Source organism: Bipolaris sorokiniana (assembly GCF_000338995.1).
Source record: "Bipolaris sorokiniana ND90Pr unplaced genomic scaffold COCSAscaffold_3, whole genome shotgun sequence".
NCBI classification, from domain to species: Eukaryota; Fungi; Ascomycota; class Dothideomycetes; order Pleosporales; family Pleosporaceae; genus Bipolaris; species Bipolaris sorokiniana.
In genome coordinates, this window is record NW_006911897.1 from 1,072,602 (window position 1) to 1,085,730 (window position 13,129).

The window sequence follows — 13,129 nt, forward strand, 5'->3', positions numbered from 1 at the left end:
AAATGCACTAATATCTTGCAGTAGAATCTCAAAAACCTGATAATCTAACTAGAAACACCGTTAAACCGCCGGCGCCGCCCGGGGTATCGCTAGCACTTAGGCAATAGGTACAGGTAAGCTCAGCAACCTGCCGTGCTGGGTTGGGTTGGGGATTTGCATGACAAACACGTGGAAACGGTGGAGATGGCGTACTTTTGGAGGCATGATGGGGGGTATCTAGGTACCTCTTGGGGGGATCCGGTATGCAGACACAACACGTATACTTCTATTACACCGTGTTTAGCCTTCGCTAGCCAAACACTATTGGCTTGGGATGCGCGGCGGCAGTATGTATGCTAGTAGGCCTGCGTACACCGGACATAAGAGCGTTTCCAGCAACGCCTTTTCTTGTAGCGTACCAGCTATGTAAACCAGGCTATCGCGCTTCACTCTTGACAACCCGTCATGCCGAAAATATCGCCGACCCCGACACATCCGAATCTAACGTTTTTGCTTCCCGTCTGCGTGGTCCTGGACGAGAACCTGTTCTTCAACCCCGGCTATCGGCTCTGGCTCGGTGTATATTCCATCCGGCTTTCCTCAACACCGCACCGCAGTGTTGTCAACGCAGTTTTGCCCAACGGATACCCAAACCATTAACCCCCAAGCCTGCTGCTGCATGCAATCTTCCCCGCACATGTCCAACCCCTCGGGCATGCAAGATTGTCCGGGTTGATCCGCCCACGACCCAGGCGTTGCGTGTTCCGCATCATGGAGCCCCCTCACAGACATGTCAAACTGCTTTCAAATCAAAAATTCAACACTACAGGTATTGAATCCGCAATACTGGAATGAGTAAGGCACAAAAGTACCTCCGCCCGCTCTCCACCGAACTGCAACCTTCAGAAACGCGTCACTTGTCCACGCGCCAAGCAGCAGCAATGGGATTGGTCGGATATACACGCGTTCCCCACTAGTGACATCGTCGACATGCGTCAATCCCGAGCATTCATCAACCACTGCCAGGTACTCTTCAATCATTCTCGCAGCCTCTTCCTTCCATCCTGAGAGCTCCTTCCTGACCGTTTCATCGTACACGCGTCGCCTCTCGTTGTTCCCGTGTCGCTACCATCATGCGTTCCTCGTTTGCTCTTACCGCCAGTTTGGCGGCCCTTTGCAGCGCGGCACCCTATGGACAACAGACTCCGCTCAAGAACATCTTGGAAAATACCGACAAGAGTGAGAAGTACAAGTACCCTACCGATTTCACAAGAAACATTCTGCCCAAGCCCTTCCATAGCCACAACGACTACTGGCGCGATGTTCCATTCTATTCTGGATTGAGTGTCGGCGCCATCTCAACCGAGGCGGATGTCTGGCTTATCAACGGTACACTATATGTAAGTTTTGTGCTACTCCGTGCGACATTTCTCTCGGTTGAACACCCGGACTGACAGCTCGAAGGTTGGTCATGAGCCTGCTGCTCTGAGTGACAAGCGCACTCTTGAGTCTCTCTACATCAACCCAATCCTTGACACTCTGCATCGCCAGAACCCACGCACGCCTTTTGTCCAGCCAGGCGAGCAGAATGGTGTGTTTGACACGTCTAGTGGGCAGACACTGTACTTCTTCATCGACTTGAAGACTTCTGCCGATGTGACCTGGCCAGCCGTCCTTAAGGCTTTGGAACCTCTGCGAAGCGGAGACTGGCTCACCACCTACGACGGCAAGACACTTCGCAGGAACCCTGTCACAGTCATTGGAACAGGAAACACTCAGCTTTCCGATGTTCTTGCAGCATCCCCTCGCGACATGTTTTTCGATGCACCACTTGCAAACCTCCAGGACGCAAAGTACAAGGACTTGACTGAGAATGAATCACCAATTGCGTCTACCAACTTTGCATCGTCCTTTGGCGATGTGCGCAAGCGCGAAATGAACGAGACGCAGCTGGAGACTTTGAGGAGCCAGCTTGATGTGGCCCATGGAAAGGGCATCAAGGCCAGGTACTGGAACCAGCCTAATTATCCTGTTGGTACGAGAAATGCTGTCTGGAGGACTCTTTGGGACGAGGGCGTTGATTTGTTGAACGTTGATGATCTGGAGGGCGCAGCTGTATTCTGGGAGGGTGACAACTAAATAACGCCCATGTGTCTTTTGAAGCCGTGTATGCGGGCTCAAAAAAAGTAATGTAATTCGCCGACGAAGTATACAATCGATATGAAAACCATATAATATAAATCGTTATGCCAATAATGCCGTTGTTCACCCGCGTGAACATGTCTCGCTTAGGCGTGCGGCTCTTCCAGTTCCTGCAGAAGCTCATCCCTGCAAACCCCAGATTACGTACTCGCCCAAGATTTTTCCAATGCCAGTCATCCAGACGGGCCAAACTGTGCTATAGACTTCATCTCGTGCTCTCTTTCATCATCATTACATTGCTAGGCCAACATCGCCACTGACTACTTGTGACGTCTTAACACCTATATCCTTACGTGATTAGGTGTGCAGCCACTTTGACGCGCTATAGTCGCTTTTTCTGAAGCTTGCGCGATATTGCGCCACAAGCTTGTACACAGTCAAAAATCGCACTTGGATATTTACGCGATAGCTTAGCGAATTCGTGCTACTAAGAGAGTACACAAATCAGCAATTTTGGCTCAGAAAAGCGCGTTGGGATTGAGAACTGAAAAGAGCTTGGAATCAGCTGGCATACGTCATAGCAAACATGTTTCCTCCAACCCAAGGGTTGCGCCTGGACATTGATGCCATTAGCCAGATTTTTGGATCAATCAGTATTGCATGCTGGATAGGTACGTACTGTTGTTCTTTTGTGTCGCAGGAACTCCGTGTAACCAGACGTGCATCCCGTCGCCGTTGTACATATCCTTTGATGAACCTTAGCTAATGCGTGTGACAGTCGTCTTTTCGCCGCAAATTATTGAAAACTGGAAGAGGAGCTCTGCAGAAGGATTATCAGTCGTATTCATTGTAATATGGCTTCTCGGCGACTTCTTCAACATCATAGGAGCCGTGTTGCAAGGGGTGCTGCCCACCATGATTATCCTAGCCGTGTACTACACGCTCGCAGACATTGTCTTGCTCCTCCAGTGTTTCTGGTACAAGGGCTTCACGCTGCGCGACGATTTCAAGAAGCCCACGTCTGATTCTGATGAAGATAGCATAACCAGCGAGCAGTCTCCGCTCCTTGGCGAGCGTAGACCGCACTCAAACGGATCTCCTTATAACAACCAACACGGCAACGGTATCGAGGTCCAACGGCCTAGAATCTCAGACTATGAAAGACGCGGATCAGGAAACTCGCAGAGCTCATTCCGCGAACGCTATCTTTCCATCGACGGCACCCATCTCTCGCCCGTCACTCCGCTCCTCGACGACCCCACGTCCGGTCGCAGCAACAGCGCCATTGCAACCAGCCCCCCACCACAACAATCCAATCTCCAGATGATCATCTTCAACGCAGGCACTGTAATCCTCGTCTGTGCCGCCGGCGTCTTCGGCTGGTACCTCAGCGCGCGCAACTCAACCGTCCCCAGAGACTCCGACCCCCCAGCCGACTCCACCCTCCACTTTAACCTCTGGGGCCAAATCTCCGGCTACGTCTGCGCTGCGCTATATCTCGGCTCCCGCGTGCCCCAGCTCCTGCTCAACTACCGCCGCAAGTCCACCGAAGGGATCAGTATGCTCTTTTTCCTCTTTGCATGCCTTGGTAACCTCACTTATGTCCTTAGCATTCTGGTGTACAAGCCCAAATGTGGAGGCAACATGTGCCATGACGGCGAGGGCCGCGCAGAGTATGTAAAGTATATTGCGGTGAATATGAGTTGGTTGCTAGGAAGCTTTGGGACGCTATTGCTTGATGCGGGCGTTTTTGTGCAGTATTTTATGTATAGGGTTGATGATGAGGAGAGTAGTGATGAGGAGTATTAAATTTGGGTGATCTTGTGGTAGGATCTTTTTCTTATTTCAAAAAATAAATAAAATTGGTGTTGGGTTTGTTAATGGCCATGTACAAGATTTGAATGCGTATGTAAAATGAAAGAACTTGTATGGTATAGCTATGTTAGTATGGAAAAAAAAATTGATTTGCAATTCAATTTAAAGCATTCGACTTGAAATTTTTTTCTGGGTACCAAGCTGGATCCCAAGATAAAAAATGGAGGGTGGTGAAATGATACGACACACTCTGATATTTCTGCAAGATATAATAGTATTTCGCTGAGTCTGCAACAAACTTAATCCAACAAAGTCCCAAAAACACCATTATGTACACTCATAACCCCAACCAACCAACCAACCAACCGAAATCTTCAATAGCGCGCAAAAGAACAGCCAAAAAAAAATCACTACCAACATCATCCCTATCACTCCTCCCCAACAGTCCCATACCCCCTCTCCTCACCCCCCTCCTCCCCCAAAAGCTTCTTCTTCCCCTTCCCCTTCTTCCCCTCCCTCATCCTCCCCACCTCCTCTTCCACCCCCTCCTCAACCTTCCTCTTCAACTCCTTATAAAACCCCAACTTAAACAATGCCTCATACCACACAAATAGCGGCGCTAGGAAAAGCGCCTGAACCAAATTATCCAGCAGCGCCGGTTTCCTACCCTCATATTTCCCATGGCCGACAAACTGTAGAATCCAGCTTACAACGTGCACGGCAACGGCGATGCTGTTGACTTTTGTCTTGGAGAAGCGCGACGTCAGGTAGTTTGAGGCGGAGGCGAGGGAGAGGACGATGGGCGTGATGGTGGCGCCCGCGAGGTTGGGGGAGAGGAGGAGGTATAGGGTTGAGTAGGTTGCTGCGGCTAGGGTGCCGAGGTTTGGGGGGAGGTGCAGGCGGGTGAGGAGGGGGTGTGTGCGGATGGGGAGGGTGGGGGTATTGGTGCCCTGTTTGGTTGGTTTGCGTTAGCAATGCTTGTCTGGGGTTGATGGAGGTGAGAGGGGGGGGACGTACGAAGAGGAAGCCTGTGCCGAGGAGGATAGGGACGCAGACCATGTGGATAGCGACGTTTGTGGGGTCGCGGTGGTATGCGCCGTACTGTTTTCGTTGCTTGTCAGCGCGAAGCTATTTGTTTATTATGTGGACATGGGGAACGTACGAAGACGAGGTTCTTTTTCAGGTCGAAAATCGCCATTGTGGTATATATGCGATCGCTTTTCTTTGTCGCTGGTTTTTCCAAAGAGAACGGGAAGAAGGGGAGAGAACGTCACTGGGCGCGCAACACGCGACGGGGCTGACACACTTTATATATAGTAGATGCTGAGCAGGAGTTGCAATGCGGGGCACAGGAGCGGATCCGGGGCAGCCCAGAAGCCAAGGCAAGTAGTAATGTGCAGATCAGTCAAGCGGAGAGTGAGACAAGAGGGTGTGCAGGATCTAGCTCCTTCTATATACGCCCCCGGGCTGTATGTAACGGCTGCCAAAGCCTCAGTTACCGGTCACCCCATCGCAAGTACTGCCAAACACGGGGGTTGGTTGCGGCGGCCGAATGAGCGTTGACATGCGCGGGGCTAGGCGGATGTGGGGGAAACGACTGTGATTGGATAACAGTGGAAATACCGAGGTATTAACTCAATTGGGCACTGTTATCACAGTGTTACCACCGTTTGATGTGTGGTCGCGCTTGCGTCTGCCGTTGCTGCATGTGAGATTGACAGGTACCAGAAGAGTTAGTGGAATGATCTAGTAACGCGGCGGTGTTTTTGCGGAGCCATGATGATGCAATACGGGGGCTTGGCTGAGCGGATAGTCTGGGGATATCTGTTGTTGAGTATCACCGTAGAATCCGCGGTTGATTGCGTTGCCATACATATCTGAACGTCACGTGATATATAAAACAATGCTCCTCTACTGTTGACATACGATAATTGAACTTTTCTTCAACAGTTGAACGCGTTGTGTTGTATGTATAAATGAAAAACCATGGTTTGATTATATGCAACCCTCATTTCTAACCAAGCATGTGACGGAACCTGTTGCTTTATCCCTTTTTATAGAGCATTTTATTTCACGGTATTGCAATTCTATTCAAATGTGATCATTAAGAACTGAGAACTGTGTTTCTTGCCATGCCAGCTATGATCCATAGTCTTAATATGGCCATTTATCATTGTTCTAACAGCTGTTTTCTATTTCCACGTAGAGAACACTGATCCGAACCTGCTGTTATCGACGGGGAAGCCTGTCGTACAAATTCGCATTAGCCTATGTCGCAGAGTATCCGCTGAAATGATCACCCAATAGATATTAGAGGGTATGAAAAAGCATTATTTCTCATCAAATGACTCTAGATTTCTACGTCAAACGCTATAGATCTACAGTGTTTCTATACTCACCATTGTTATCCTCATACCCTGTTCTGTCTTTTTGCTCTCTAACTGTTTTGAACCATTCCAAGACTAAGGTAACTCTAGCCAATGATATATTTACCCAGAACCCTATCTCTAATATCAAAAACTAGAAGTTCGTAGCAGTCTCCGCTAGACTCGAAACCTTGACGCACAAACGCGACAGCAGTATATTTCGAAAAGCTAGCAAACTCGTCAAAAACACACTTAAACAATTTTTGGCCCAAAGCCTAAATATCATGCGTCATAGTCATATTTCGAAGACACACTAAATATAAGAGTGGCAGTCGCACTAGTGCTTACTATAGCGGTTCGGCAGGAATGGAGATGTGCAGAGTAGGTCCTTTTCTTTAATCTATATACCCGTTGATCCAGAGTAGGCACTCCAATGCTAACAGGTCGTACTAGGCGCATATGTCGTTTTCCAGAACCCGCATATTCACAAGGTTACGTGAACAAAACCATATACATACATATCTAGTCCCTTGAAATTCCAAACAGTCTTGCACAAGCTCTCACGCACTCTGTAATAACTTATGGTAGCAGACAAAACCGCGTATCTTTTGTTGTAAAACATATATAGGAGTGCACATATCGATAAAATAACGACATTAGAAGTCGTCAAATCATGCTGGATATTTCCACAACGACGACGGCGATACTGTCCTTGACCTTACCAATCACATGCGGCCATCTCACCCATGCTACCGACCCTGTCACATCCCAGCCGCTTACCACATAATCACTGCTTAAACTGACATCAGCATCCACCATCTCCAAACGTAGTATATATTTGAGCTTCAAAACCACATGTATAGGTATCCCCCCACCCACCCCCCAAATTCAATAAACCGTAAAACCGGCGGTATTATTAAGGAAAGTAAGCATGCTACCAGCAGCGACCAGCAGCCATGTAAAAAGGGTATAGAGCCTAAAAGAAAAAGAAGAAAGAACGACATGTGTACCCCCTTGCTGGTACCCCATTACTTTCCATCGCGATTCATGCAGTTGAAGCATCAAATGCGACATCCTGATATCTCCTCCTCACCACCCTCCACATCTTTCTACCATTACCTCACCCATCTTTCCCAACCGACTCTCTAACGACACATCACCCCGCAAATCCCACGCCTAAACCTGCTTCTCCCCCCTCGGCGCAGGCTGCACATACGCCCCCGGCTTCACCAACCCCTTCTTCCTTAGCACATACGTATTCCACGCCCACCCAATCTGCGCCGTAACACTAACTGGTGGTTTCTGATCCGCAAACCGATAAAGCTGGGGCTTAGCGAGTCCCTTTTTGCGCAGAATGTACGTTTTGAACCACCAGGGCAGATTCTCGCCGGCTTGGTATTTCATGTGTTTGCGGGTGGGGACGCCAAAGATGTAGTCGAGTTCTTCGAGGGTGCGTTGTTTGGTTTCGGGGAGCCAGAGGAAACTTGGTTGCGTTGGCAAATCATATACAACTGATGGTTGTGTGTGTTTTGTAAAAAAAAAGGGAGGGGGAACTTACATCATAGTAAGAGCAACAACGTTGAGTCCAGCGTAAAACCCAAACACACCCTGCGGTCTCATAACCTTGAGCATGCGCGGGAGGGTCAAGGATAAAATGCTCGCCCAAAAGTTATTCGTCGCAACGGCCCATGACATGCCGACTTCACGGTGGGACAAGGGGAATACCTCCGCCGAGTACGTAAACGGCACGGGACCCATACCCGGGCTGTAAAACGCACCGAAAAGGTAGACGAAGAAGGCGATGAGGCCAAGATGGGCAGGGCTATCTCTCGGAATGTAGTAGCACATTCCTGCGACAAGCAGCGCCCAGAACATGTTGGGGAAGGTGGCCAGGAGCAAGCCGCGGCGCCCAAAAGTATCGATTGTCCAGACGGCGGGCCAGGCGAAAAGGAAGTTTACCAGGCCGAAGCCGAAAGAGGCGATAAGGGCTTCTTTGTTCGAAGCGCCACCTTCAGCGAAGATTGTCGAGCTGTAGAAGGCTATGATGTTTATACCGCACATTTGTTGCGCAATCATAACTATACCCGAAGCTTGCGTTGCGCGGCGTACACGGGGGATAGTAAAGAGTTCGATGAAGCGGGTGAAGAAGTTGGACTTTGGGTTGATGCCTGCCTCGCTGATCAGAACTTCTTCTTGCTCGAGCAGGCAGTGCGTGTAGTAGAGGTCGCGGGCAGCCTGGAGCGGCGAGTTGCGGAGACGCAGGAAAGAATTGTAGGCTTGGGTGTATTTGCGCTTTTTCATGAGCCAGCGGGGGCTCTCCGGGACGAAGTAGATGCCCAGGACGAGGGGCACGGCGGGGATGAAAGCAGAGCCGAACTGCAGACGCCAAGATATGGACCCTGTGTTCTGGGGTTTATGTTAGTGAAAGTTACGCATCGAACAAAGATCAGACGGCGACTTACCATGACAACGAGATTAGCAACAGTACCAAGAAAGATGCCAAAAGCCGTCCAAATCTAGTTTGATATCGTTAGCTAGATACCAATTCACTCGTCATCTTTGGTTTCAACACACCTGCCAGGACATCACGAGACCGCCTCGAACGCTAGCGGGTACGTTCTCGGCTGAGAAGACAGGAACAGTGACTTCCTTCAGACCCATCCCAACACCGAGGAGCACACGACACACGGCGAGCTGGCCCCACGTCTGGCTGAGTCCCATGCCAAACGGAGCCAAGAGCGAGAAGATGGCAGCAATGAAAATGGTACCTCGACGACCGCAGAGATCATTGACAGGATCTGCCGTATGTTAGTCAGAAAAACAACAACAACACAATACAACTCCATTTTCTTGGGAGGTGGGATAAGTAATACTCACCAGAAATCCACGCACAAAATACGGCAATAGCAATATACGGACACGCATTCACAAACCCAATAATCCACCCATTCTTCTCACAATTCCCCGCAGCCTCGCATTCAGGCCCGGAATCCGGGATCCCCAGTGCCTGCCCAAACGTCAAATTTGCGCCATTCGAGCCCGTCTGGTCCCAACCCTGGATAGCGGCAGCAATCGAATTCAGAATGATTGTGAAGTACAAGACGCGCGGGAGTTTGAAGCGATGCGTTAGTTCTTCGCGGAGAAAGTTGCGATCCGTGTCGTCGAGGTCTTCGAGTTCTTCGAAGAGAGCGGGTGATTGGGCGACGAGTGCGCCTTTGATGAGGAGGGGTTCGACGTCTTCGAGATTGTGCTCTACGGCGAAGGTGTGGACGTTGGAGAGGAGCTGGGCGCGGGGGATGTCGACGAGGGGATTGCGGACTCTGGGGTTTAAGTTAGTTGGGTTGAAAAAAAGGATGGTATGGAGGTGTAAGTAGATGGTGATATAATTGGAATGTTTTTGTTAACGACTTACTCGCCCTCTATGTTGGCTGTTAGGCGCGCAAGGCTCTCACGGCGCTTTTGCTCATCGTCGAAGATGGAGGCTTTGCGCTCGGTGGTTTCCTTGTGCTCGTCGACGATAGGCCTACAAGATATGTTAGAACGTACAAGCTGAGTAAGAGATAGATCAAATATACTTACTCGATCTTGGGCTCCTTCTCTGGTTCCGCCATGGTGAACCAGTTGAATGCGAGAACAGTTGAACTTGAAAGTACAGTATTCAGTCCAAGTTTTCTGGGGCTGCGTGTGCTTAATATCTGAAGGGCGCGCAATTGACCGGGGGGGTTGTGAGTCTTCTGAGCAATGACCACCTTTATGCTGTTTGTAAGTCGGGGTTGTCACGAGGTACCCAACTCTGCGTAGTAGTCTTTGTCAAGGAGCTGCGTTTTCCCCACTTCGCTTCATTGCGCGTTGCCTTATTGTCACATTGTTCATTCTCGCTTTGGATCGCATCACGCGGTACAATCCTACTTAATTGTCCAATCGTGTGGTGGGTGAACAGCCAAGGCTGCACCACTTGCATTCATTCCTGGGGGTATCCAACGTCGGTGGCTTGAGAGTGTAAGGTGGAGTATGCGCCTTGGCGCTCACCTTTTCTTTCTTGGTGTTGCCTTGGCTACTGGTTTTTTCGTCTTGTTGTCCGCAGCTAAGATGGAGTTGCGAAACTCCCCCCATGTCCTGATGGTATGACCTGGTCCCGCGTCGGGTTGTTGAGATCGAGAGCAAAAGTCATGTCATTTTTACGAGTATGCTACTACACTTCGGTATTTCCAAGTGGCCAATGCGAGCGTTGCAACAAGATTGCAGAACAAACAAACTTTCCACATTAAAACAGATAATAAAACAGCCTCGAAATTAATTTCAGAAACAAATATAATACCCAGAGAGACCTATATTGCAAGTGTCTTGGCCTTGCTCAGCGTCGATCTTGGAAGCCTCAGGCAATCAGGCCATGGCAAGATTATAGCACGGCAGCCAAGCACGGAAGAGCGTGAGCGCAGTGCAACCTCAAATCGAACTTGCATGCATTTATTCACAACCTTCCAAGACGTTAGAACAGCTAGCCCAACTATCAGCTTACTCACCCACTCCCACAGTTAGACAGAGATAGAGATAGGAGCGCCTCGGACAGTAAGTAGATTTTGGCGCAGGAAGATATTTCATTACATACTAAACGTCTCAATGCACCGAAGAGGCCCCAAGGTACTCAAGAGTCTTCTTCTTACTCATAAGCGTCTGATCAAGAAGTCAAAGACCGGTCAGACAAGAAGAAGGGTTGCAACCGTGCCATGTACTTCCCCGCATTTTTAGCTTGGCCTCTCGTACTTGAGGTCTTGCCAACCCTCCAATGGGCTTGATTTGCAGCAAGGGTCCACCAACAACTTTTCAGGCATTCAATGACAGGTTGAGAACCCTTCGCCTTGCATGCACACGCGCCCTTTGTGCGATATGTCTTTTTTTCTTTTCTCTTTGGTAACAGATTGTGTAGATAAGGATCGGTAACCTGCTACAAATGTCAACTGCAAGCGATCAGCTCCCTGCATAGCACCCTCTCTGGACTTATAAATCGTGTTTCAAAGTCAGTTTATTGATTACATGAGCTTCACGAGCAACATCATGTGGTGTCTATTTTCTTAGTACGGCTGAAAAGGGCGAATGCTCTCATGTCTCATGTATGTACATGTGGTATCCCATAATGCGCCTAGCATTCGGCAACTCCGAGTTGTCCTCTCGTACCTGCCGTATCGATCACCGGTCTAAGCAGCTTGCATCATCGTTAATCGGTCCTTCGCTGGGGTATTGGTCTTAGTGCCGCAGGTGCAACGATTTCCAAGAACTGTTTTAGCGCCGCCATTTAACACTCCAAAAAACGACTTTGCTGAGAAACCACCAGGCTCCAGACTGCGTCTCTTGATACCTTGTACACTATCGCCCTGCAAAACCCTGAGCATCTTTGCAACGTACAATCAGCAGCAAAGAGATAGCCTTTTTAAGTTTCCCTCTTGGCCACCATTTCTCTAATGTTGCTTGCTTTCTCGGTGGGTTATAGCCTTGCGCGAAATTCTGGGCTCTGGCAATTTGCCCCACTGCATTCTCAGTTTTAGTATACTTGCTCGTGTGAGCCGGTATCGACAGCTGTCCCTGGCTTCGTACCAGACTACGCTCCAGTTATACAATCTTATTAGAACTGTCACAACAGTCTTGTGTTTCCTAGTATCCAGAGCCGTGCATCGCCGTTTCTCTCCCCTTGTTTCTCTCTGAGGCATCTCCCATGGTATCTGCAGATCCAGCAAACGCTTGTTGGATCGGTGGGCGAGGCTTAGCTGCAATGTCCAGCTCAGCAAACTTTGGTCGTACTTGGAAAATATTGACACGTGCGGCGTTGAAGACTTGCTCGGAAGGCGGAATAGCAACGGCAAGATTGGTGTTTTCTGTTAGGCGGGTGATGAAGAACATGAACCGACCAGTTTTGATTTGCATTTCAGCAAAGTTTGCACTTCCAGCGGGGATGTTGGTGTGTTTCCTGCAGTCAAATATAAGCAAGGTTTCAAGAGCCAACTTTGGAAGAAGATTAGTCACATACGCCATGCTCTGCTTGTGTGTCTTGAGGATACTTGAGATGCGTTCGAACCGGTCGGTAAAAGGATTTGACTCCTCAGTCTGCCTGGTGACATGGGCTACCGTGAGACAAGTTGTCCGCTCGTACAGTATCAGTTCTCTTGCGTCAATGACCTCGGCAAGCTGTTCTAGCAGCGCCTCGATGGTACCGGCGTTTGGGATCAGATAGTAGATTATCTTAGTCCAGGCTTTATACAAGCTCTGGTCCCAAATGCTCGTTGCAAAAAACTCGACTGTGTCCTTGAAGCCCTCGCTAGCCTCCCGTATGTACTCTGCGCGCTCATCGAACATGGCCTGTCGCAGTCGTGCTTGCACGAGATCCATCTTGTGTATGAGGCAGAAGACCTTTGCGCTGGGACTGCATTCGTGGAGGGCGCGGATAATGTTTGAATAAGAGACGACATCGGCCGCAAACTCGCGCGATTCGATATCAAAGACGAATATGAGAACAGCAACGGAGCCAAAGACATGATTCCTCGACTGGTTGAGGTAGTTCTCGACGAAACCGTCTTGACTATGATGCGTCAGCATGTACCGGCCTCGGACGCTAGGCGGCGGTGGGCATACCCTCCACAATCCCAAAGATTGAGCATGAGGTTACCCATAAACTTGATGTTGCTATGCTCGACATCGATGGTCGCGCCTAGCCTGCGTACGTCTTTGGCAACATAATTGCTGAAGACGATACTCCTCATCGACGACTTGCCGGCTCCACTCTTACCCATAAGCAACACTTTGCGCTGCTTCTGGCGCTTGATGGAGTTCATCGT

At 49.5% G+C, this 13,129-nt stretch overlaps 5 protein-coding genes across 5 annotated transcripts; 2 read left to right on the top strand and 3 right to left on the bottom strand.

The window, feature by feature from the left end:
- Positions 1–1,112: 1,112 nt before the first annotated feature.
- On the top strand, positions 1,113–2,118 carry COCSADRAFT_83077 (uncharacterized protein; the record flags this gene model as incomplete). Its single annotated transcript, XM_007698782.1, has 2 exons — positions 1,113–1,379; positions 1,444–2,118. 2 exons carry the CDS (start codon positions 1,113–1,115, stop codon positions 2,116–2,118), a joined length of 942 nt encoding a protein of 313 aa, XP_007696972.1.
- Positions 2,119–2,390: 272 nt separating this feature from the next.
- COCSADRAFT_136082 (uncharacterized protein) lies at positions 2,391–4,074 on the top strand. Its single transcript, XM_007698783.1, has 2 exons — positions 2,391–2,792; positions 2,900–4,074. Exons 1-2 carry the CDS (start codon positions 2,708–2,710, stop codon positions 3,928–3,930), a joined length of 1,116 nt encoding a protein of 371 aa, XP_007696973.1. The 5' UTR covers positions 2,391–2,707; the 3' UTR covers positions 3,931–4,074.
- A 260-nt stretch (positions 4,075–4,334) lies between these two features.
- On the bottom strand, positions 4,335–5,403 carry COCSADRAFT_178975 (uncharacterized protein). Its single transcript, XM_007698784.1, has 3 exons — positions 5,099–5,403; positions 4,954–5,037; positions 4,335–4,886 (listed from the first exon to the last, which is right to left on the bottom strand). The coding sequence occupies exons 1-3, from the start codon at positions 5,132–5,134 to the stop codon at positions 4,365–4,367; spliced, it is 642 nt and encodes a 213-aa protein (XP_007696974.1). The 5' UTR covers positions 5,135–5,403; the 3' UTR covers positions 4,335–4,364.
- A 1,759-nt stretch (positions 5,404–7,162) lies between these two features.
- COCSADRAFT_34114 (uncharacterized protein) lies at positions 7,163–10,051 on the bottom strand. The gene is made up of 7 exons (XM_007698353.1): positions 9,882–10,051; positions 9,715–9,825; positions 9,180–9,622; positions 8,877–9,100; positions 8,765–8,818; positions 7,861–8,708; positions 7,163–7,785 (listed from the first exon to the last, which is right to left on the bottom strand). The coding sequence occupies exons 1-7, from the start codon at positions 9,911–9,913 to the stop codon at positions 7,479–7,481; spliced, it is 2,019 nt and encodes a 672-aa protein (XP_007696543.1). The 5' UTR covers positions 9,914–10,051; the 3' UTR covers positions 7,163–7,478.
- Positions 10,052–11,951: 1,900 nt separating this feature from the next.
- Positions 11,952–13,126, bottom strand: COCSADRAFT_83276 (uncharacterized protein; the record flags this gene model as incomplete). Its single annotated transcript, XM_007698785.1, has 3 exons — positions 11,952–12,264; positions 12,325–12,873; positions 12,927–13,126. 3 exons carry the CDS (start codon positions 13,124–13,126, stop codon positions 11,952–11,954), a joined length of 1,062 nt encoding a protein of 353 aa, XP_007696975.1.
- Between the last annotated feature and the right edge of the window lie 3 nt (positions 13,127–13,129).

Bases quoted from the DNA above. Each gene is read 5' to 3' on its own strand.
- COCSADRAFT_34114 (XM_007698353.1), bottom strand. From the start codon at position 9,913: ATGGCGGAACCAGAGAAGGAGCCCAAGATCGA. The intron at 9,826-9,881 runs GTAAGTATATTT...CATATCTTGTAG, and splicing joins GAGAAGGAGCCCAAGATCGA to GCCTATCGTCGACGAGCACA. The intron at 9,101-9,179 runs GTGAGTATTACT...AACATACGGCAG, and splicing joins ATTTTGTGCGTGGATTTCTG to ATCCTGTCAATGATCTCTGC.
- COCSADRAFT_136082 (XM_007698783.1), top strand. From the start codon at position 2,708: ATGTTTCCTCCAACCCAAGGGTTGCGCCTGGACATTGATGCCATTAGC. The intron at 2,793-2,899 runs GTACGTACTGTT...TGCGTGTGACAG, and splicing joins CAGTATTGCATGCTGGATAG to TCGTCTTTTCGCCGCAAATT.
- COCSADRAFT_178975 (XM_007698784.1), bottom strand. From the start codon at position 5,134: ATGGCGATTTTCGACCTGAAAAAGAACCTCGTCTTC. The intron at 5,038-5,098 runs GTACGTTCCCCA...CAACGAAAACAG, and splicing joins TGAAAAAGAACCTCGTCTTC to TACGGCGCATACCACCGCGA. The intron at 4,887-4,953 runs GTACGTCCCCCC...CCAACCAAACAG, and splicing joins TCGGCACAGGCTTCCTCTTC to GGCACCAATACCCCCACCCT.